General features: G+C 59.9%; 1 protein-coding gene across 1 annotated transcript; it reads left to right on the forward strand.

Moving 5' to 3' along the window:
• The first annotated feature begins 2,832 nt into the window (after positions 1-2,832).
• Positions 2,833-20,131, forward strand: AQP1 (aquaporin 1 (Colton blood group)). The gene is made up of 4 exons (XM_074199280.1): positions 2,833-3,568; positions 17,604-17,768; positions 18,097-18,177; positions 18,626-20,131. The coding sequence occupies exons 1-4, from the start codon at positions 3,179-3,181 to the stop codon at positions 18,803-18,805; spliced, it is 816 nt and encodes a 271-aa protein (XP_074055381.1). The 5' UTR covers positions 2,833-3,178; the 3' UTR covers positions 18,806-20,131.
• Positions 20,132-20,785: the final 654 nt, after the last annotated feature.

The raw sequence follows: 20,785 nt of genomic DNA on the forward strand, positions 1-20,785 counted from the left end.
ACACGCTCATTGACTTAAGATTTTGAAGGACTTCCTTGCATAGCTAGGAGGGGGTCAGTGGCTTGATGGCTCTCCAGCTAAAGAGGACCCAAAGCAGAGTCATCCTTAGGGGTGACTGGCCACTTTTGCCTGCTCATCAGCCCAGATAATGCCCCTCTCCCCACCCCAGCCCCAAGGTCCTGACCCTAAGAAACATGCTGGGGTCTGAGGCTCTGACCCGGGATGGGCTTGAGCCTGACAGAGCAAGGGACCTCCTTCAGCTCCTGGGGGGTCTGGGGTCAGGTTCTCTTCTTAACTCAGAGCCCCCTGCCCAGGAAGTCCTTAAATACTATGCAAACAGGGTGGATAAAGCAGGACAGTTATGTAAGTGGGAGGAAGTGCCAGGATAGATCCTTGGGGCTGGGGGAGGAAGGACCAAAACAATCGGAGCCGATTCTTACTGGACCTTCTGATCTTGATACTGGATTTTTTGTTCTCTCCCTTCAATCTGGTCCTGTCCCACTGCCACTTTTGAAGTGAGTGTCTGCAAAGGGAGAGGAAATCCGGGACTTTAAAGGGCACATACCTCAGGGAGGAGTGAGGAGAGGGCAGAACAGAGCCCCGAGGACCTCACAGGATGGCTTCCAAACCCCCTTCCTTGGCCTCTGCCAAGAGACTCATTTCCAACCCAATCACTTCCATCCTTTTTTCTCTCTGACCTCCTTCCCTGTGCCATCCCTCAGACTTCAGGGCTCTCTGTCCGTTTATTTGTGTGTATCTCTCTCTCTCTCTCTGTCTCTCTCTGTCTCTGTCTCTCTGTCTCTCTCTCTCTCTCTCTGTCTCTCTGTCTCTCTCTCTCTCTGTCTGTCTCTCTCTCTCTCTCTGTCTCTCTCTCTGTCTCTCTCTGTCTCTCTCTCTCTCTGTCTCTCTGTCTCTCTCTCTGTCTCTCTCTGTCTCTCTCTCTCTCTCTCTCTCTCTCTCTCTCTCTCTCTCTCTCTCTCTCTGTCTCTCTCTCTGTCTCTCTCTGTCTCTCTGTCTCTGTCTCTCCCTCTCTGTCTCTCTGTCTCTGTGTCTCTCTCTGTGTCTCTCTGTGTCTCTCTCTCTGTCTCTCTCTGTCTCTCTGTCTCTGTCTCTCCCTCTCTGTCTCTCTGTCTCTGTGTCTCTCTCTCTCTGTCTCTCTGTCTCTCTCTCTGTCTCTCTCTGTCTCTCTGTCTCTCTGTCTCTGTCTCTCTCTCTCTCTCTTTCTCTTCCTTCCCTTCTGCCCCCCCCATCACAGTTGCCCAGTCATCCTCTCTTTTCCCCTTCTTGGTTTCCTCATCTCCCCCATTTCAAGGGGCTGGGCAACACTTACCCTCCTGTAGAGCAGCTTCTGATTCTCCAGGGGACAAGGCTTGTTCCACTAGAAGTTCCCCCTTTCTCCCCGGGGGGCTGCCCCCCGCCCATGTCCAGTGAGGCTGAGCCTCCCCCCACCCCCGTGCTCACTTGCACTCGCGTGCTCCTTGCCGTCTCCACTCCTCTGGCCCCGGGTCTTTTCATTTCTCTCCCTCTCTCTTCTCTTCAGTGTTCCTATATCAGCTCCTCTGGGTCGGACCCAAGTGTTTTACAATCGTGATCTCATCTGGTCCCCACGCCCGCCTTGAGTGCTGGGGCTCAGGTGTGCTCGCCGGCCCGAGGGCCCCTGACCCATGCGGGGTTTTCTTGGCAGAGATCCTGGAGTGCTTTGCCCTTTCTTCCTCCAGCTCATTTGACAGAAGGGAAAAGCGAGGCAAACTGGGTGAAGTGACTTGCCCAGGGTCACACCACTAGTAAGCGTCTAGGCCGGCCGCTCTTTCTTCTGCTCTCTCCCCTCCTCCTTTCCTCTCTGCTTCCCCCCGGCCTTCCTCACCTGGCTTCCTCTCCCCTCCCTCCTCCTTGGCTTCCTTCCTCCTTCCTCTTTCCTCCCTCCCCTTTCTCTTTTCTCCGCCCAGTCCCAACTCCAGCCCCAGCCTCGGGCCAGTCTCCCTGGAGATGGCCGAAGGGCTGCCTTTCTCGGGCCAGGAAACAAGTGCATTCTATCCGGTGCGCCTGGAGGGTGGGCCTGCAGCAGCAGCCTTTGGGTGGTGGGACCGACCCTCTTCCTAGCCATGGCGCTGTCCACCGGGCAGGCGGGGATGGAGGGCTCCCTCAGCCAGCCTTGGCCAGCCCTGCTCCAAGCTGGGGGAAAGCGGGGCAGGGGAGGGCAGGGGAGGGGAGGAGGGGAGCGACCCTGACCTGGTTTCTTGCCTGTGGGGGCTCGGGGTGAGAGCTGGGCCTGCCATGGACCTGCCCCTCCTCCCCTCCACCCCCAGCAGCCTGGCCTGACCAAGAAACCCCGGGACTGGGCTTCCATCCAAGTAACGGGCAGCGGGGAGCAGGGCTCACCCCCAGAGGAGAGGGCACCCTGGGGCCAAGGCTACCAGGCTGCACTCTGAAGAAGGGGGGTGGCCAGGTTCTGGGGAGGGGGAGGAACCCCAGCAGGGAGGCATGCTGGCATTCCTCGGCCTGCAGCAAGAGGTCGTTGAGGAGAAATTCAGAAAGTCTATTAGAGCTGCCAGCCTCAGCCCCTGCCCTGCCCCAGCCCCTGCCCTGCCCCAGCCCCAGCCCTAGCCCCTACCTCAGCTCCAGCCCCTGCCCTGCCCCAGCCCCAGCCCCTGCCCCAGCCCCTGCCCCAGCCCCAGCCCCAGCCCCTGCCCTGCCCCAGCCCCAGCCCCTGCCCCAGCCCCTGCCCCAGCCCCAGCCCCTGCCCCAGCCCCAGCCCCAGCCCCAGCTCCAGCCCCAGCTCAGCCCTTCCCCCAGCCCCAGCCCCAGCCCCAGCCCGGGCTGGCTGGTCTCAGCAGCTGGGGAGCCCTCCCCAGGCTGAGTGGGAAGGGAGGGGAGGAGAAGGAAGGAAAAAACCCCAAGAGTTGGCAGCCTTCAGTCTCCATCCATCTTTCCTCCTGCCTCCCTCCTCCCACCAGCCGACCGGCCGGCCCCCAAGGAAAGCCAAGCCTTCCTCCTTTTGTGCTACACCCTCTCCCTCCTCCTCCTCCTCTCTCCCTGCCCGCCCCCCAAGGGCCCTATAAATAGCCCCAGAAGGCGGGCTGCTCTCCAGACACTGCTCCGACTCGGAAGGCAAGGTCGGCTGTGACCCCCGAGGCAGGGCAGGGCAAGAGCAGAGTAAGGCAGGTGGCAGCTGGGCACCATGGCCAGCGAGTTCAAGAAGAAGCTCTTCTGGAGGGCAGTGGTGGCCGAGTTCTTGGCCATGATCCTCTTTGTGTTCATCAGCATCGGCTCAGCTCTGGGCTACAACTACCCCGTGGAGGGCAACAAGACGTCCGGGGCCATCCAGGACAACGTGAAGGTCTCCCTGGCCTTCGGGCTCAGCATCGCCACGCTGGCACAGAGCGTGGGCCACATCAGTGGTGCCCACCTCAACCCGGCCGTCACCCTGGGGCTCCTGCTCAGCTGCCAGATCAGCATCCTGCGGGCCATCATGTACATCATCGCCCAGTCTGTGGGTGCCATTGTGGCTACCGCCATCCTCTCGGGCATCACGTCCAACCTCCCTGGCAACTCCCTGGGGCTCAACACGGTAAGTGGGGACCTTGGGGGGCGGAGACTGCCCTCGAGGAGAGACTGGCCCCGAGGTCTCCCATCATGAGGCGGACCAGAGCTTGGCTAGGGGTGCTGTCCAGAGCTTTCTTTAAGAGTAGGGCGACCCCAGCACATGCTGGCCCAGGATCTGGCCTTGAAGGGGGTGGGCCATTGTAGGTTTAGACGGCCAAGGGGCTGATTCCTCAGTGGTTCAGGGCTCCCTCCTCCACATGTGGCTCATTGGGGGCCTGGCTGCCCTCGGAGACCGTGGTGGTGACGGGGGCATCTTGCTTCCCTGGTGCTGCTGAGCCCCTGACCCTAAAATGTCCACGTGCACCCACCCACCAAGCCTGGAGGAGAAAAACACCATCTGGCCCAATTGGGTCAAACAGCTGAGTCATTTGAAAACCATGACCCTGTCTGACCTCAGCCTTTCCCCTCCTGGTCCACACCTCCGTGTAGCTGAGAGGGGGGCTGCTGCCCTCCTGCCCCCTTCCTTGGCACCTGGGTTTCCCTGTGTAAGGAGCTTCCAAACTCCTGTTTGTTGCCCGAGTTCTGGTTTGGTGTGGAGAGGTTCTGATGGGGATGAGGCTGGGAAGGCGGACTGGGGGAGTTCCCCATCTGCCTTAAGGGGGCTCATTCGGCAGCTCCTGAGCCGCCCCAGACAGGAGGGCCAGGGTGCAGCCAGAACCCCCCGGGAGGCTTGAGTGGGGGAGCTGACAGCAGCCCCGGGCTTGCCGCCTGCCGGGTGGGGGGGGACTGTGGGCGGGGTCCCTCCTGGCCGCTTCTCCTTGGCTCTAAGCTGCTCCTGGGCCCCCCGGAGGACAGTGAAGTGTGGCACACCCAGGGCAAGGGAGCCAACAGGCTGTCACTGAAATCCCATTACGGGGTCTGGCTCTCACCCAAGGGACGCCCTGGGTCCGAGGATGACTCCCCCCCCCTCCGGCGTCACCTCTATCCCTCCCTAGACACAGGCATCCCCCTGAGACCCTTCCCCAAGGCCCAGAAGCCGTTTACAGGGTAGGGGCGCTTTTTGTTGAGAGGTTCAGCTTGAGGCGGTCTTTAATGGAGGGGGTCTGAGAACAGCCCAAAGTCAAACCAGCTGGTGACAACTGTCTGCAGACTCTGTCCTGCCCGCCTCCTGGGACACCCGGATAGACAGGGACAGACCCGAAAATGCCCCCGCCATGCCCACATCACATCCCAGGAACCTGGCAGCGTGGTGGGCAGGGGGCCAAGTCATGGGGGATGAGTCAGAAATGATCTGGGTGGGGGGCAGAGAGTCAGGAAGGTGGTCCAGGAACTCAAAGACGATAGGAGGTCAGAGACCGGGAGAGCATCCCCTCCTAGAGATGAGGACTCTGGGACCCAAGAAGCAGTGGCTGGTCCAAGGTCTCGCCGGTTGTGCATCAGAGCCAAGACACGTCCTTGTGCCCTCTGACCTGGTCCAGACCCATCGCCCGCAGGTCTCCTAGGGAGGACCCGAGTCCAGAGAAGAAAGAGGAGCAGGATCTGCCCTGGGTGGGGTCGGGACCCCAAAGAAGCCCGGCTGAGAAGCTGGGGGCGGGGCTGAGCTTCTTCGCTTAATGAGCGGGGGACGAGAGGAATGTTCCCCAGGTTTCCAGATTGTAAGGAGACAGGTGTGTGCGTGTGAGCGAGCGTGTCAGCTCCAGCCGCCGGGGCCTCTGAGGAAGCCCTGGCCGGAGGCCAGCCCTGGGGGAACAAAGAGGCTGCAGCCCTGTTAATCAAGCCCGGCGGGCGGCCCCGAGGCCGGCAATGCTTAGCACTCGGCGCGGCTGGCCAGCACCTGCCCAGGCCACTCATTAACGCCTCGGGCCCAGGCTTGAAGATTAGCTCGCCAAGGCCCCGCTGGCTGGAGTTTGGACTTCAGCCGGAACGTGGGGGCCACCTCCAAGGCAGAGGCAGGTCCTGGCCGGCTGGCGCACCCCCCCCGGGTCTCTGCGAGCCTGGGCTCCCTGTGCCCCCAGCCCCCAGCTCCAGGCTGGCTTAGGCACCGGGCAGCGTCTCTGCCAATGGAAGGTGCTGGAAGGGAGCTGGCAGGATAAGGCACTTGACCAGGGTCATCCAGCCAGGTCCAGGCTCCAGGCGCACCTTGGCTATTTCCTCTCGGGGTGGGTGGTGGAGCAAGCCCACTCCTCAGGAGGCTTCGGCTGCGCATCAGTTAGACCCAAGGGAGCCCCGCCAGGAAAGAGGGTGGGGTGGGCGGGGTGGGGAGCCTCTATCGCGCCGAGGGGAGGGGAGGAAACGGCGGCACTGTGGGGGCCAGACTCCTCTCTCCCTCTCTGGGCGGCCTCGGTGCCCTCCTCACTGCCAAGAGGGGAGTTGGGCAGGGAGTCTGAGCTAGGAGGGAGCGGGAGCCTCCCTGGGCTTCTCCCAGGGACACAGCCCCTGCCCTCTCTTGGGACCGGAGGGGGGCTGGCAGGGGCGGCCCCTCGGAATGCACCTTTCTGGCTCACGGCGCACCCCCTGCCCTGCTTTCTCCTGGGCTGGGGGCAGAGCAACTTGCCCGAGGCCCTTTATCCCCAGATGCCCTGGGTGCTTTGGGGGGCATGCCAGAGCGGGATGGGCAGGGCAGAAGAGACACGGGGGGAGGAGGGCATTTCTAGCTGTCCTCCCTGTCAATGATTACCTGGAGGAGAATTTGCAGCCCAGCAGAGGCCGGCCGCACACTCTCTGAACTCGCGGCTGACTTCCAGGAGCCAAGGAAGATTCTGGAAGGAGGGTCTGGGGACCAGATAGCTGGCAATGGGGAGCAGATGTGATGGGAGAGAGGGCCGCCGAGCTGGTTGGGAAGAGCTGGCTGGAGACGTTCATCGTCCACACCCGCCCTTGGAGGGAGCAGTTCCCCGGGGCCCTGCCTGGCGCCCAGAGCTTGACCTCTCCTCTGGGGTCCACTGTCCCCAGGACTTCCCTCTAGCCTCCCTGCATTTGCTCGCAGCCTTCTGTGTGCTTGGGACATCCTCCTATTCTTGCATCTGACCATCCCACTTCTCAGAGCCTCCTCCTGGCATCCCAAGGCTCCCCTCTGGCTCAGAGGGTCCCCCCCACATTTGTGGGGTTCTCTCTGGATCGGGATAGCCCTGGGGGGCAGGGGCTGAGAGGCTCCTTCCCCTATGTACCGGAGAGATATTCCCACTTGGGGGCTCCCAAGGGTGGTGGTAGGGAGATCCAAGTTCAGCATGCTGACTCAGCTCCACATGGTCACAGGCTACCCCCCTGCCCCCCGAGTAAAAAGAAGCTTGTGGATGGACTGAGCTATCCCCTCTGGGGACAGGCAAGCTGGCCTTTGTAGCTGGAGAGAAAAGCCGCCCCCCCAGAATGGAGAAGACCCCTGGGCAGTGGCCCCAGGCAGGCCTGGACTCTGGCCATACCAGGCTCAGGCCCATGTCCCTCCAGCTTCCTGGACACCTTGACTTCCTCTCCTGCCTACTGTTAGGAGGAGGGAGAGGCAGGGTCCCCAAAGGAAGGAAGACCCTCTCAGCAGCACAGGGGAGACAAGCTCTCCCTGCCTGGAATGCTCCCCTCCATCTCCAACCCCCGATTTCCCTTCTTGGGGAGCCTGTGGCAGCTTGCTTCCACGTAACTGTTTACATGCTGCCCCCTCCCCACCCTGAAGCAATTTGAGGGCAGGGAGACTGATCTGCCCTTCCTTTGGCCCCCCAGTGCCAACCACGTAGTAGGCCTTCATAAATGATAGTTGGCTGACACACCAAATACCCCTAGACAGCCCTGCAGAAAGGTCACTTCTCTGTTGGAGTTCCTAAATCTCCAAACCTAAGATTTAAATTAAGCAATGCATCAACCAATTGGGTGACCAGGACTGAGAGCTTCAGCCCTTTCTGCGGGGCTGGGGCCCTGGGTGGCCCCTGGGACCGGAGCACACAAACAGCACCAGGGGCCTTTTGTCCTGAGCACTAGGGAGCTTGAGGCAATGGTGATGATGATGATGATGATGGTGATGATGGTGATGAAACAACTAATATTTCTAGAGCATCTACTGTGGACATGGTGCAAATATGATCTCATTTGATTTTCACAAGCCTGGGGTTTAGATGCTGGTCAGTTAACAGATGAGTAAACTGAGGCAGATAGAGTTGAAGCAACTTGCCCAGGCCACATGGCTCAGATGGATCTAAGCTAGATTTGAACACAGGACTTCCTGAATCCAGGCCTGGGGCTCAAGGCACTGTGGTTCCTCTTAGCTTGCCTAATGAGGGAGAGGATCCTTTCTCTGGAGTTAGAGGACCACCTTAGGTGCAGATTCTCCATCACTTACTCCCGGCTGCCATCTCCCAAGCCTCCTCCAATGGACTGGGTGGGAGTTCCATCTTGGACTCTTAGGGACCTTCTATAAGAGGCCCTTCATTGCCCTGAGCCTCAGTGCTCTCATCTGTGGAACAGGCATAGAACCCTGAGCCACTGGCAGGAGGGTGGGCGTGGGCACCTGCCCAGTGCCACTCTGGGAGGCCCCGCCCTGCTCCAGCGGCCGCATCCTTTGCCCCTGGAAGGACCCTCTGGTAGCCTTGCCTTGGCTCCCTCCTCCCCAACTGGAGGAAGGCATCTGAGAAATTCATTCCCTGATTGTTGGGGGCCTCGTGACCCAACAATGGAAAAACACCAAGGTTAGCGGCAGACTTGGGCTGGGATCTGGCTCTGCCACCTGCATGTCTTGAGCCAAGGCATTGCTCTCCCAGGGCCTCAGTTGTGCCATCTGTAAAATGAGGCTGGCTGACCTCTTAGGCCCCTTCCCCGAGCCCTTGATCCTTCCCTTTGTTCTGATCTGGCTGAGATCCCTTTTAAGAAGGGGCTCTGGGCAGCTTCGGCACCTCTTGGGCCAGGCAGTGGCTGGTTGGTGAGGAGCAGGTTGGGGGTCAGGGACCCTCCCAGCAAGGCCAGGCTTCCCTGGAAGGAAGTCCCCCTGGCTCTCTGGGAGCCCCTCATCCTTCCACAAGAAACTTCTTGTTGTGACTTCTCACAAAATAAAGCCCTTCGGGCCAGAGAGTGGAATTTTCTGCTGCTAGAGAGATGTTTGCCAGAAAGGGATGGGAATGAGGGGCCCCAGGCCATGTCGAGTGGGGCTGCTCCTGTGCGACCCTGATCAGCTTTGGCCCCTCTGGAGCCTCTCTGGGTCTCGCAGAGTGAGCCCCTGGGGCCAGAAGAAGCTGGGTGGGGTGGGCAGGATGAGAAGGTGGGGGCAGCGTGGCCCTAAGAAGGTCTCCAGTTGTCTGCAGAGGGCCCCACACTGGTGCCCCCCACCTGCCCCTCAGGCTCTGGGCTGGTGGTTTCCAGAAAATGGACAGAAGGAAGCTGGAGGAAGTGGTTTGAGTGAGTCAGGAGGTGGGGGACTTTCTCCCCCATGAGTCATGGAGGAGCCAACGCCCCTGCAGGGTGGTGGCTGGGGCCGCGTGCCACATCTGGACGGGTGCTGCCCACCAGCAGGGTCCACTTTAGCTCTCCGGACCAAGCTCCTTGGCATCAAGGGCAGACCAGCTGACCTCTCCGTGTTCCCCTCTCTAAAGCCCACGATCCCTCTGTCTGATCTGGTCTGGGCGAGATTCATTTGAAAATGAATCAAAGGAGGTCAAGGGCAGCATGGAATTGTGGGCCCTGCCCCAGCTCTGCCACTGAGACTTGTGTGACTCTCTGACCTCAGTCTCCTCCTCTGTAAAGTGAGGCTACTGATGCCCGATGAGAGATCTGGAAGTGCTTTGAAGGGTCCTGGGAAGGCTGTGCTTTCCAGGTGTTCTTAGGTCCTTCCTTGACACGTGAGTCATTGCCGATCCACTGACATCTCTGGCAACAAGCATTAATTAAGCACCTGGTGTATACTAGACTCCCAGGGCGGCCACACTCTCAGTCTGCACTGGGTCCAGTTCAGAAGTGTGTCCAAGGGGTAGATCACTGAGGTGCCCACCTCTGGGGGGCTCCCTGGGCACCGGGCACAGTGAGTGGCCTCTCCCTGTGACGGTCAGCTCTGGGCCGACCCGGCATCCTCTCTGAGATTCAGCTTCCTCTCATGTGGAGCCACTGGGGAGGATTCTCTTGACTTGAGTCTCCAGTGTGTGAGAATGTGTGTGTGAGTGTGTGTGTGCCTGAGTGCAGATGTGAGTGTGCACGAGTGTGAGTGTGTGAGTGAGTGTACACCCATGTGAGTGTGTGTGAGTGTACACCAGTGTGAGTGTGCACGAGTGTGTGTGAGTGAGTGTGAGTGTGCATGAGTGTGTGTGTGAGTGAGTGTACACTGCTGTGAGTGTGTGAGTGTGTATGTGAGTGTACACCCATGTGAGTGTACACCAGTGTGAGTGTGCACAAGTGTGTGAGTGAGTGTGAGTGTGCATGAGTGTGTGTGAGTGTACACCGGTGTGAGTTGTGAGTGTGTATGTGAGTGTACACCAGTGTGAGTGTGCACCAGTGCAAGTGTGTGTGTGAGTGTACACCCGTGTAAGTGTGTGTGAGTGTACACCAATGTGAGTGTGTGTGAGTGTACACCAGTGTGAGTGTGTGAGCGAGTGAGTGTACACCCATGTGAGTGTGTGTGAGTGTACATCAGTGTGAGTGTGCACGAGTGTGTGTGAGTGAGTGTGAGTGTGCATGAGTGTGTGTGTGAGTGTACACTGCTGTGAGTGTGTGAGTGTGTATGTGAGTGTACACCCATGTGAGTGTACACCAGTGTGAGTGTGCACAAGTGTGTGTGAGTGAGTGTGAGTGTGCATGAGTGTGTGTGAGTGTACACCGGTGTGAGTTGTGAGTGTGTATGTGAGTGTACACCAGTGTGAGTGTGCACCAGTGCAAGTGTGTGTGTGAGTGTACACCTGTGCGAGTGTGTGTGAGTGTACACCAATGTGAGTGTGTGTGAGTGTGCACCGGTGTGAGTGTGCATGAGTGTGTGAGCGAGTGAGTGTACACCCATGTGAGTGTGTGTGAGTGTACACCAATGTGAGTGTGTGTGAGTGTACACCCATGTGAGTGTGTGAGAGTATACACCAGTGTGAGTGTGTGTGAGTGTGCACCAGTGTGAGTGTGCATGAGTGTGAGCAAGTGAGTGTACACCCATGTGAGTGTGTGTGAGTGTACACCAATGTGAGTGTGTGTGAGTATACACCCATGTGAGTGTGTGAGTGAGTGTACACCCATGTGAGTGTGTGTGAGTGTACACCAGTGTGAGCATGTGTGTGAGTGTGCACCAGTGTGAGTGTGTGAGAGTGAGTGAGCAGCTGTCCAGTCCCTGCTGTGCCGGGTGCTTAGCGGACTCTAGAGCCCCCCATCCCCTGTTCCATGAAGGGCCTCAGGGCCCTGGCCAGGCCGGGTCCACTCCCGCCTCACAGGGTGCTGCAGGCCTGGTGCCGCCGCCCGGCAAGGCAGGACTCAAGGCCCCCCAGAGTCAGACATGCGTGGCCAGGGCCCTCCAAGAACGTGGGCACAGGCTCCCCCGGGAACCAGCAGACCCTGTTGGAGGCTGCTCTCCTGGAGGATGGGTCCAGCCAGGGTAGGCTTTCCAGGGGCGCAGAGCCCCGGAGGCTGGGGCCCAACCTAGGGGGCGACGGGGGGGGGGGAAGAGGGCGAGAGGTGTGAGCGAGCACCATCCTCACCTTCTCCTCCAGCCTGGGGGTAGTGCCCGGTGGTGGTGGTGATGGGAGAGGAAAGGAAAGAGAGGAGAGAGAAGGGGGAGAGGAAGGAAGGAGAGGGGAGGGGAGGGGGAGGACGAGGAGGGAGGAGACAGAAAGGCGGGGGGGGGGGGAGGCCTGAGGAGTCGGGGGCTGAGGAAGTGTGGGCCCCGGGGGGCGGCTCCACATTTTTTCCGTCATAAATGAACCTTTACCACAAAATGTCGTCTGTTGCTCATTTTCCCCATCTGTTTCTGATTGGAAACACTAATTACATATCTCAGGCTCTCCGAGCCCAAACACAGCGGGGTGTCCAAGGCAACGCGGCCCCTCCCAGGCAGGGCCCCCCCATCCCGCGGCCGAGGCCGGTCTCCGGGGGACCCACTGCGTTCCCCGATTCCCTTCAGCAGAGGAGCCTCTAATTCCTTCCTGTCAGAGCTTGAAACAGTCCCAGATCTGGAGCTGGGAAGCCGCCCAGGGCTCTTGTCTAATCCCCTTTTTACTGACGGGGAAACTGAGGCTCGGGAAGATGATGGGTCTTCCCAAGGCCAGGAGGGACTCGAACCCAAGTCTAGTTGGTCAACAGTGATTACAAATCCACTGTCTCAGGCACAGTGTACTAAATGCTGAGCGCACAGAGGTAAAATAGAGTCCCTGCCCTCAAGGAGCTTCCCCTCTAGTGGGGAGCCAAGATGTGAACACCAGGAGAAACTGGAGAAACTTGAGCAAACCTCAGGGGGGACGGTAACTGGGAGGACTGGGAAGGGCTGCAGAAGGTGAGCCTTGAAGAGGAGCCGGAGGCAGAGACACAGCCAAGGCAAAGGGCTGGAGGGGGGAGACGGAGAGTCACTGGGCAGACAGGACTGCTGGGGGGGCTGTGAAGGGCTGTGGAGCGGGTTCTCTGTTGGATTCTGGAGGCCATCGGGAGCCAGCGGTTTACTGAGCAGGAGGCCTGACTTGATGAGACCCGAGTCTTAAGGAAATCACTGAGAGAAGGACAGACTGGAGCAGAGAGAGGCAGCACCCCACCCCCAGCAGATTCTGGCAATAGTGCTGGTGGGAGGCAACGGGAGCCGCCAAGACCTGCCCCCCCTCCCCATCCACTCCAGTCAGATCAGATCCCAACCCTTCTCAGGTCTTGGGTCCTTAGTTCCTTTTCTCTCCTGTAAGGTAATGAGTTCCCTGTCCTTGGAGAAGTTCTGGAAGTCTTGAGGTCACACCTGCAGATGCAGAGTTGGCCATGGGCTGGCATGCCCATGCCTGCTGTAGTCCAGTCTTCTGAGAGTAGGGGGCTGGGAGAGGGTAAGGAAGGGATGGGTTGGGGGTAGAGCACAGGGCCAGGCTCCCAATAGCACCCCTCCCATCTGAGAGACAACACATGTGTGTGCCCAGCCCTTGCAGGCCCCTCTAGGGCTTGAGGCCCCCCACAGCAGCTCCCTGGTGCAGGAAGACCCTCGGGGGCCCTGCCTAGTGTGCCAGGCCCTACTGGGCTCAGTTCAAGCCAGAGGTCCTCCCTCGAGCCTGGCCTCAGGGCAGAGCTTGGGGAGATGCTGGGTGACCCAGAGTTGTATCCTCGCCCACTCAGTCCCCTGGTGGGACCCCTAACATTCAGCAGTTCCTTCCTCCCTGGAGATTCAAGAGGGAAGGGCGCAGGTTGTTCCAGGCATCTTCTCTGTTCCTCGAAAACAGAGCCTCTCGGTCTTTAGGATGGCCCTGGGAGAGCTGGGCCCTGGGGCCAATGCTCGCCCCACCCTCTGAGTATTGAGGAAAATCTGAGTACCTCGAAATGTCCCAAAGAGCCAGGGCTGCCGCCAGCTGCCTCCAGGCCAACCCCGGCTGCCCAGAGCCTCGCCCCCTCCTCCTACCATGGCACTGGCTCAGCCAGGGTTCTCTGGGAGGGACCCCTTCTCTGGCTCTCTTCTGTCTAATGGGATCAACAACCTATGTGAAGGCCAAAGACAGAGCAGCGGGCGACAAGTGTCTTCTCTTTAGTGACCCCCGGGACACAGAAGCCTTAGAACCAGATGGGAAGCTCAATGTAGGAGCAGCCTCTCCCCTGGTCACCCCAGCCGGACAGTCACAGAGGACAAGGTGGGGGCGGGGCAAGAGAGTCCCATCTGCCTGGTGGGCAGGGCTCCTTGTCCACCCCAGACGGTGATGCCCTGGTGGATGACCCGCCGAGGACAGGGCGATGGCTTCAGAGCATGCTCCATTAAGGGATCACCTTTGTTCTAGGGCGCTGTTGTCCCAGACAAGGCTTCTGGGTAGGTCACTTTTACCTCTAGTGCCATTCCCATGTGGACGGTGGCAGGTCCCTCCCCACTCCCACTGCTGGGTCCCACACACCAGGGAATCAGTGGCTAGAATTAGGGTCCTGACTTCCCCCACTTAGCCCCTCATCTCAGCTTTCCTGGTCACACCAAAGACCCATGGGATCTGGGGCTGTTCCTGAGGCACTACCCAGAGGGAGCCTTGGGGAGGCTCCTGCCACCTGCCTGGCCAAACCGGCTCCTTCGGGGTGCCAAATGGCCCCAGCCACGGCCCAGAGCAGCCCTGCTTTCCCCCAGGATTCTCCCAGAGAACAGGAGAGGGGCATGGTCTTTGGGAGGGCTTCTACCGGGGTCCCAGGCGGAATGCCCCCAACCCCGGGAGAGGCTTTCTGGAGGGGGGCTAGCTGGACGTGCCAGTGGCCAGTGGGCTGGGCGGTGGCTGCCGGGGCTCGGCTGTGCTAGACCCAGAGACGGGGCTGCTTGTAGTCATGGAAGATGACGCGTGAGGCAGAGGGGCCATTAGTGAGGTCCCTGAGCCCAGAGGAGGGAGGCTGGGCAGCCAGGAAAGTGGAGGCCGTGTTGTTCCTGCCTGGGGCCACCGGCCTAAGAGGTATCCGGGGACGGAGAGGCTCCAGGCAGGCCAGAGCAGAGCCATTCTGGGGAAAGAGAAGAGAAAGGAGGAGGAAGGGGAGGGGGGGAGAGGACAGGCCACAGGCCCCCAGCCCCTACCAGGGAATAACAAAGCAAGTGGAGGTGGGGTGGGGCTACCTTCTGGGCTCAGGCAGCAGCTGGGGGGACCCCTCTACTCCAGGACCACCCAGGGCTCCCTAGCTACCTCTCCAGTCCAGAGTGTTGGCAGGGCCCACCTCTGCTCAGAGCTGCATTCTCAGGGGAAGCTCTGCTGGCTTAAGGGTGAGCCAAGGTGTGTTGGGCAGTGGGTCCAGACCCCGCGGCACAAGGCTTGCTAGAGGGGATTGGGCCTGGTCCCAGAGGAGGAAGGCTGAGCCTGTGCCATCCCAGGGGGCTGCTGAATGACAGGGATGTGAGTCATGGTCGCCCAACAAAGAGGGGAAGAGAATTGTTTGGGAAGGTGACTCTAAGTCAGGAGGTGAGGTGACCCTTCCCAGGGTGCAGGCGGCAAAAACTGGCAGAGGGATGGGGGAAGCAGCCTGCCCCTCATCCTAGGGAGGCCTAGAGGTCCGGGGGCTCCTGGAGGAGGCTGTCTTGTTCCCCGGACCAGGAGAGCCAGGGTAGTGTAGACAGGGTGCTGGCCGCTTCTGGGTGACCACGCAGGACCAAGTGGAGGAGGAGAGCTCCACCCAAGCTCTTTAGATGGCCGGGTCAGCTGCCTCCCTCCCGGCCCCCTGCCCTCCACCGCTCTCCGGCCCTCCACTTGTCTCTGGGAATGGAGCTGGCCAGGGCCAGGATGGAGCTCCAGTGGGAGGGGTCCCGCCTGGTCGCAGGGGAGCAGCCTCATGAGCTCACTCCCGGCAGCGCCACTTTCCCTCCTGCTTTCCATGATTCATGTTTCTAAAAGTAACCAGGGCAGAGTCTATGCCAGCCAGACTCCATTTCCTAGAGGACAGAGGGAGAGAGAGAGAGAGGGAGGGAGAGAGGGAGAGAGGGAGAGAGGGAGAGAGAGAGAGAGAGAGAGAGAGAGAGAGAGAGAGAGAGAGAGAGAGAGAGAGAGAGAGAGAGAGAGAGAGAGAGTCAGAGAGAGTCAGAGAGAGTCAGAGAGACAGAGAGAGAGAGTCAGAGTCAGAGAGAGACAAAGAGACAGAGAGACAGACAGAGAGAGAGAGAGAGAGAGAGACAGACAGACAGAGAGAGAGAGAGAGACCACGCAGAGACAGAACACAGAAACTGAGAACAAGGAGAGAGACAGATGTGGCTGAAAGAGAGGAGAGACAGACAGAGAACAGACAGACAGAGAGATAGAACCCAGAGCCAGGTGAGAGACAGCGCCTGAGAAGGGGAGGGGCAAGTGGCAGGGGTCCTGGAGCCTCGGGAAAGGGGTGGGGTGTGGACAGCTCCCCCGCCTGTCTTGGCTCACCCCCCACCCCCTCTGTCTGCCGTCCACTTCCAGCCCCCCCAGATGGCTTCCGAGCTGTCCCCACCCAGATGAGCTCAGCCTGGGCGCTCCCTCTGGGCTCCTGGGCTCCCCTGCTGGCTCCTGATACCCCCATCTACTCCCCAGCCTGAGACGCCAGCTTTATCAGCAGCGATGTGCATTTGGCTCTAGACAAGGGTCCCTCCCTCCTGCCCGCCCAAGCACCGCTCGGGCCTCTCTCCCAGCCATCCCAGGACAAGCCCACAGTGTGCTATTCAGTCATTTCTGTCGGGTCTGACTCTGTGACCCACTGGGGGGTTGCTTGGCAGATACTGTTGTGGTTGGCCATTTCCTTCTCCAGCTCATTTTACAGATGGGAAAACTGAGACTGACAGGGTGAAGTGACTTGCCCAGGGTCACATAGCTAGGAAGTATCTGAGGCTGGATTCGAACTCAGGAAGAGAAATCTTTCAGACACCCGGTCCAGTGTTTTGTCCATTGTAGCACCACCCAGCTGCCCAAACCAAAGATGGCCCAGTCCCAAAGTCACAGGTGAAGCCATGGATAGATGAGTGGCCTGGAACTGGGGCCTCTCACTCCCCTGCTGCCCAGCCAGGCCTGCAGAGGGGTTCAATCCATGGTTCTAGTCTCCCTGTTCCTTTCTCTTTTCACTGCAGCCCATGATGGGCAGAGCAGTGGACTCCAGTCTGGTCTTTTGTCCAAGACTTGGGCTCCTGTAGGATGCCGGCTACTTCTGGGTGACCACCCAAGACCAGGTGGAGGAGGAGAGCTCCATCCAAGCTGTTCAGATGGCCAGCTGGAGCCAGAGTCTAGGCCAGGACTATGCCCGTGATGACCCCAAAGCAGAACAGTGAGGTGAAGGGTGAGGGGCAAAGGACCAGTTTGGGGAAGTCTAAGAGATGCAGGAAGGGCAGATGGAGGCCAATGGCAGGCTTCGTGGAGGAAGAGGCCTTCAAAGGATGAGGAAGGGAAGAGTCAGCATGGGATGGGGTGTGGAGAAGAGAATCTAACACGAGTCCCGCCTAGCAATGTTTTATTAGAGTATGGAAGCTTCCAAATTGGATCAGGAGGTGAATAGCGGCCAATAGAAATAGTCAAGTCTGGATGAGGGACTCCAAGGGGAAAGAGAATGCAAGAGCCTGGCATGGACCAAGTTCAGGGAGTTGAAAGTGCCTATCAGGCAAGCGCTTAGGGATGCCCTGGAGACACAGGTCTAGGGCTCAGGAAAGAGGTGGAGGCTAGAGATGGGGGGAGAGGGATCCAAGAAAAGGGTCAAGATTTGGAGGGAGCACCATGAGGAGGATCCTGAGGGAGGACTGCGAGGAGTGGTCAGAGGGCAGGAGTATCCCCTCAGGTCAAGGGAGAGGGAGACCAGAGAGCAGATGCTCCCAGTTGGGAGGAGGATGAGGACTGTGGAAAGTTATGGGACTTGGTGGTTAACCAGTCATTGGAGAGAGAAGTTTCCATGGAGTGACACCAGAAGGCAGGAGTCCAAGGACAGAGTGGGTGGTACGAGAGAGGCAACATCAGAGGCAAATGTCTTTCTTAAGAATAGAATTAGAGTTGGAAAAACTCTTCGTGGTCAATTGGGCCAATGTCCTTGTTTGACAGAAGAGGAAACTGAGCCTCACAGGCAGGAAGCACTTTGCCCACAGTCTCGGAGTGAGAAGTGATCTCAGCGAAGTGGGAGGTCAGACGATTTCTGAGGGATGGGGCTACAGTTGGGACTTGAAAAAGGAGGAGGTATTTGGAGTCATCCCACTGGGCCATCTGAGGCTGATGCTGGTGTGGAACTTGGGTTGGGGTCAGGTGGGGTACCTTGCCCTATGGGACCAGCTTCTTTCCTGCCCATGATGCCCTGGATACATCCTGCAGCCTAGCTGAGGGTGTGGGGAGGGGAATCACCACTGATGGTGGCCGTCAAGGCTGGACCAAGGGGCATTTTAGGACAATGTAGGAGATCAGCGGGGAAGGGTATGGCATCCAAGAACAGTATGGGAAGCAGGCTTCCCTAGCTTCAGTCTCACTCGTTAGGAGACTCCGTCATGTCTTCCCTCTCTCTCACAGCTGGCCAAGGGAGTCAATTCAGGCCAGGGGCTGGGCATCGAGATCATCGGCACCCTGCAGCTGGTACTGTGTGTCCTGGCCACTACGGACCGAAGGCGCCGTGACCTCACGGGATCCGCTCCGTTGGCAATCGGCTTCTCCGTGGCCCTGGGCCATCTCCTTGCGGTAAGCTGGCAGGAGGGGCGCACGGCTGAAGAGTGGTCCAGGGGCCCACAGGGTAACATGTGACATTTCCTAAGGCCTCCCAAGAGCTGGGCCAGCCTTTGCTCCCGATAAGGGAGCATTCAGGCCCCACCTTCCCTCTCTCTCCTGATCCCTCTGCTTCGCTGTTTCCCCCTTCTCTGTCCCTGCCTTCTTCCTCTCTGTCTTCCTCTCCTCTTTCTTCTTTTCTCTCAGTTTCTTATCTCTATCTCCATCTCTCTGCCTCCTCCCTCCCCTCCGTCTCTGCCTCCCCTGGCCCCCCGCCGGCTCACACACAACCTCTGGCCCCCAGATCGACTACACCGGCTGCGGCATCAACCCGGCCCGGTCCTTCGGCTCGGCGGTGATAGCCAACAACTTCGAGTACCACTGGGTGAGTGGTGGCCGGTGCCCGGGGGGGCTGGGGTGGGGGGGCGGGGGGGGGCCTGGCCGGCACTCTGGGGGGCCCGGGGGGGCTGGCCGGTACTCTGGGGGGGCGGGGGGGCCTGGCCGGCACTCTGCGGGGTCCGGGGGGCCTGGCCGGCACTCTGCGGGGTCCGGGGGACCTGGCCGGCACTCTGGGGGGCCGGGGGGGGGGCGGGGGGGCCTGGCCGGCACTCTGGGGGGCCGGGGGGCCTGGCCGGCACTCTGGGGGGCCCGGGGGGGGGGGGCGGGGGGGGGGCCTGGCCGGCACTCTGGGGGCCCGGGGGCCCTGGCCGGCACTCTGCGGGGTCCGGGGGCCCTGGCCGGCACTCTGCGGGGTCCGGGGGACCTGGCCGGCACTCTGGGGGACCGGGGGGCCCGGCCGGCGCCTCCCTGAAGCTCTGCTCCCGGTCTCCCAGATTTTCTGGGTGGGGCCCTTCATCGGGGGCGCCCTGGCGGCGCTGATCTACGACTTCATCCTGGCCCCCCGCAGCAGCGAGCTGCCCGAGCGCATGAAGGTGTGGACCAGCGGCCAGGTGGAGGAGTATGACCTGGAGGCCGAGGACCTCAACTCGCGAGTGGAGATGAAGCCCAAGTAGAGGCGGCCTCGGCCGGCGGGGGCGGGGGCCCTCCGGGCTTTGGGGGCGCCCCGGGGCCCCGGGCTTCTCAGCGTCTCTCTTTCTCTTTCCCCGCCTCCTGTTCTGCAGCTGGGTGCCCGGGCTCCGCACCTTCCTGCTTGTTTCCCACCCCCCACCCCCGGGACACAAGAGAGGGGAGGGGGCGCCCCCCGGGGCCGCGGACTGAGCTGCCCGCCCCCGGTGCCCCCCCACTGGACCACCTGCTCCCAATTCGGCCGTTTGAGGGCTCTCAGATGCCCCATCCGTGAAGTGGGCACAGCGGACAGGCTGCCCCCCAAAACGTCTTCTAGAGCTACTGACATAGCCTTTGGGACCTTGGAGAGTGGGTTGTTGAGGAGAGCTCAGGGCCAGACACGGGGTCTCTCCCGCCCCCACCAGGATCCTGGGGGCCCTCGACAGGCCCTCAGGAAATAATCCTGTCCAGGGCATTTTTTTCCCGTGAATTACAAAGATAAGGTCTCCCCACAAAGCCTGAGCTTCCACCCTCCATTTCCTTTTGCCAGTGTAGACCAGACCAAGCTCATGGTCAGACCCCTCTGCCCCACTGAGGATGGGCACCTTTGGGCCAAGGCAGGCCTGAATGACCTTCCCCTGCCCCAGGGCCCATCTGTCTACTGGGAGCTGCTCCAGGGGGCTCCCCTCAGGGACCCCGGCTGTTAGAGGCAAGAAGCCACCCCTCAGGTCAGCCTGTCTCCCTGCTCCCTTCCCACCAACCTTCCAGCAGGGTCTACACAGCCCGAAGAGACAGGCAGTTCCATCAGGGCAGACGCGGGCCCCAAGGGGGGCCCATTCCCCCAACCACCTCCTTCCCTTGCTTCCCTGCCCCCTTCTCCACAAGCAGCCAGGCCTCCCCATCCCCAGGCATCAGAGGAGGTGGAGACACTCAGTCCAGGACCCGGGGGTGGCAACCTCCCAGCCATTGCAGTCTTTCCCTTTGCTGCTCTGCACTATCACACATATACCCATTGGACAGATGAGGCCACTGAGACTAGGTGCCCAGGGAGCTCGGGCGGGCAGGGACTAGGACTCAAGGCTCCTGACCATTGAGTGCTGATGCCCCAGACCCTGGGCAAAGAGAAAGGGCATTCTGAACCTCTGTCCCCCTCCCCCGCCTGCTTGGGTCAGGAGTTTCCTGATCACAGGACTGGGGGAAGAAACCATACTTTATGGCCTAGCCCCTTCTCTTCCTCACTTCCAGTCGGTGGGCCCCTGTCTCTGCCTCTGTGGCAACTGTTGCCTCGTTGGAATTGAAATCACACGAACAAATAAAGATGTATGAATATTGAACACCCCCAGCCTTCTGGCTTTTGTCTAGCGCCTCCCATCCAGAGGAAGCCTGAGGCGGCCTGGGATATGGCCTTCACTTCCACCTCCAGCTCCTCACCGGGTGTCTTCATGTGGGCTACAGGATGATGGGGATTATCCAGAGTTGGCAGGTTGCCTCCGAGGGCCTAGAACCCCCTTCTTCCTTCTTTCCTGTCTCCACTCTCCTCCCCACTTTCTCTGCTCCCACTGAAACCCTAGGACGCATGCTAGGGAAAGCTTATTTGGGAAGGAGATGGGAGGTTGAGGGGAAGGGATCAGCAAAGGACACATGGGGGAACTTGGCCAAAGAAAGTTCAGTGGATTGGGCTGTCTTAGAAAGTAGTGAGCTCCCCATCTCTGGAGATCTCCAAGGGAAGACTGAATGACGACTTCTAAGGGATGCTGGGTGGGGGGGAGGGATTTCTAATCAGGTTGCTTTTGGACCAGAAGCTGCTTGTGACTTTCATCTCTGAGCCTCCATGATTCTATGGAACTAGGACCCAACCAGGCAACAACTTAGGGAGGGGGAGCAAGGAAGAACAGCTCCAGAAGGAATGTGGAAATGAGGGATCTCAAAGGGAACCTCCTGGGGAAACTCTGAGGGAGAAACAGGAGGGGATGACACCTCTTCCTTAA

The sequence above is a fragment of the Macrotis lagotis genome, chromosome 8 (genome assembly GCF_037893015.1).
Source record: "Macrotis lagotis isolate mMagLag1 chromosome 8, bilby.v1.9.chrom.fasta, whole genome shotgun sequence".
NCBI classification, from domain to species: domain Eukaryota; kingdom Metazoa; phylum Chordata; class Mammalia; order Peramelemorphia; family Peramelidae; genus Macrotis; species Macrotis lagotis.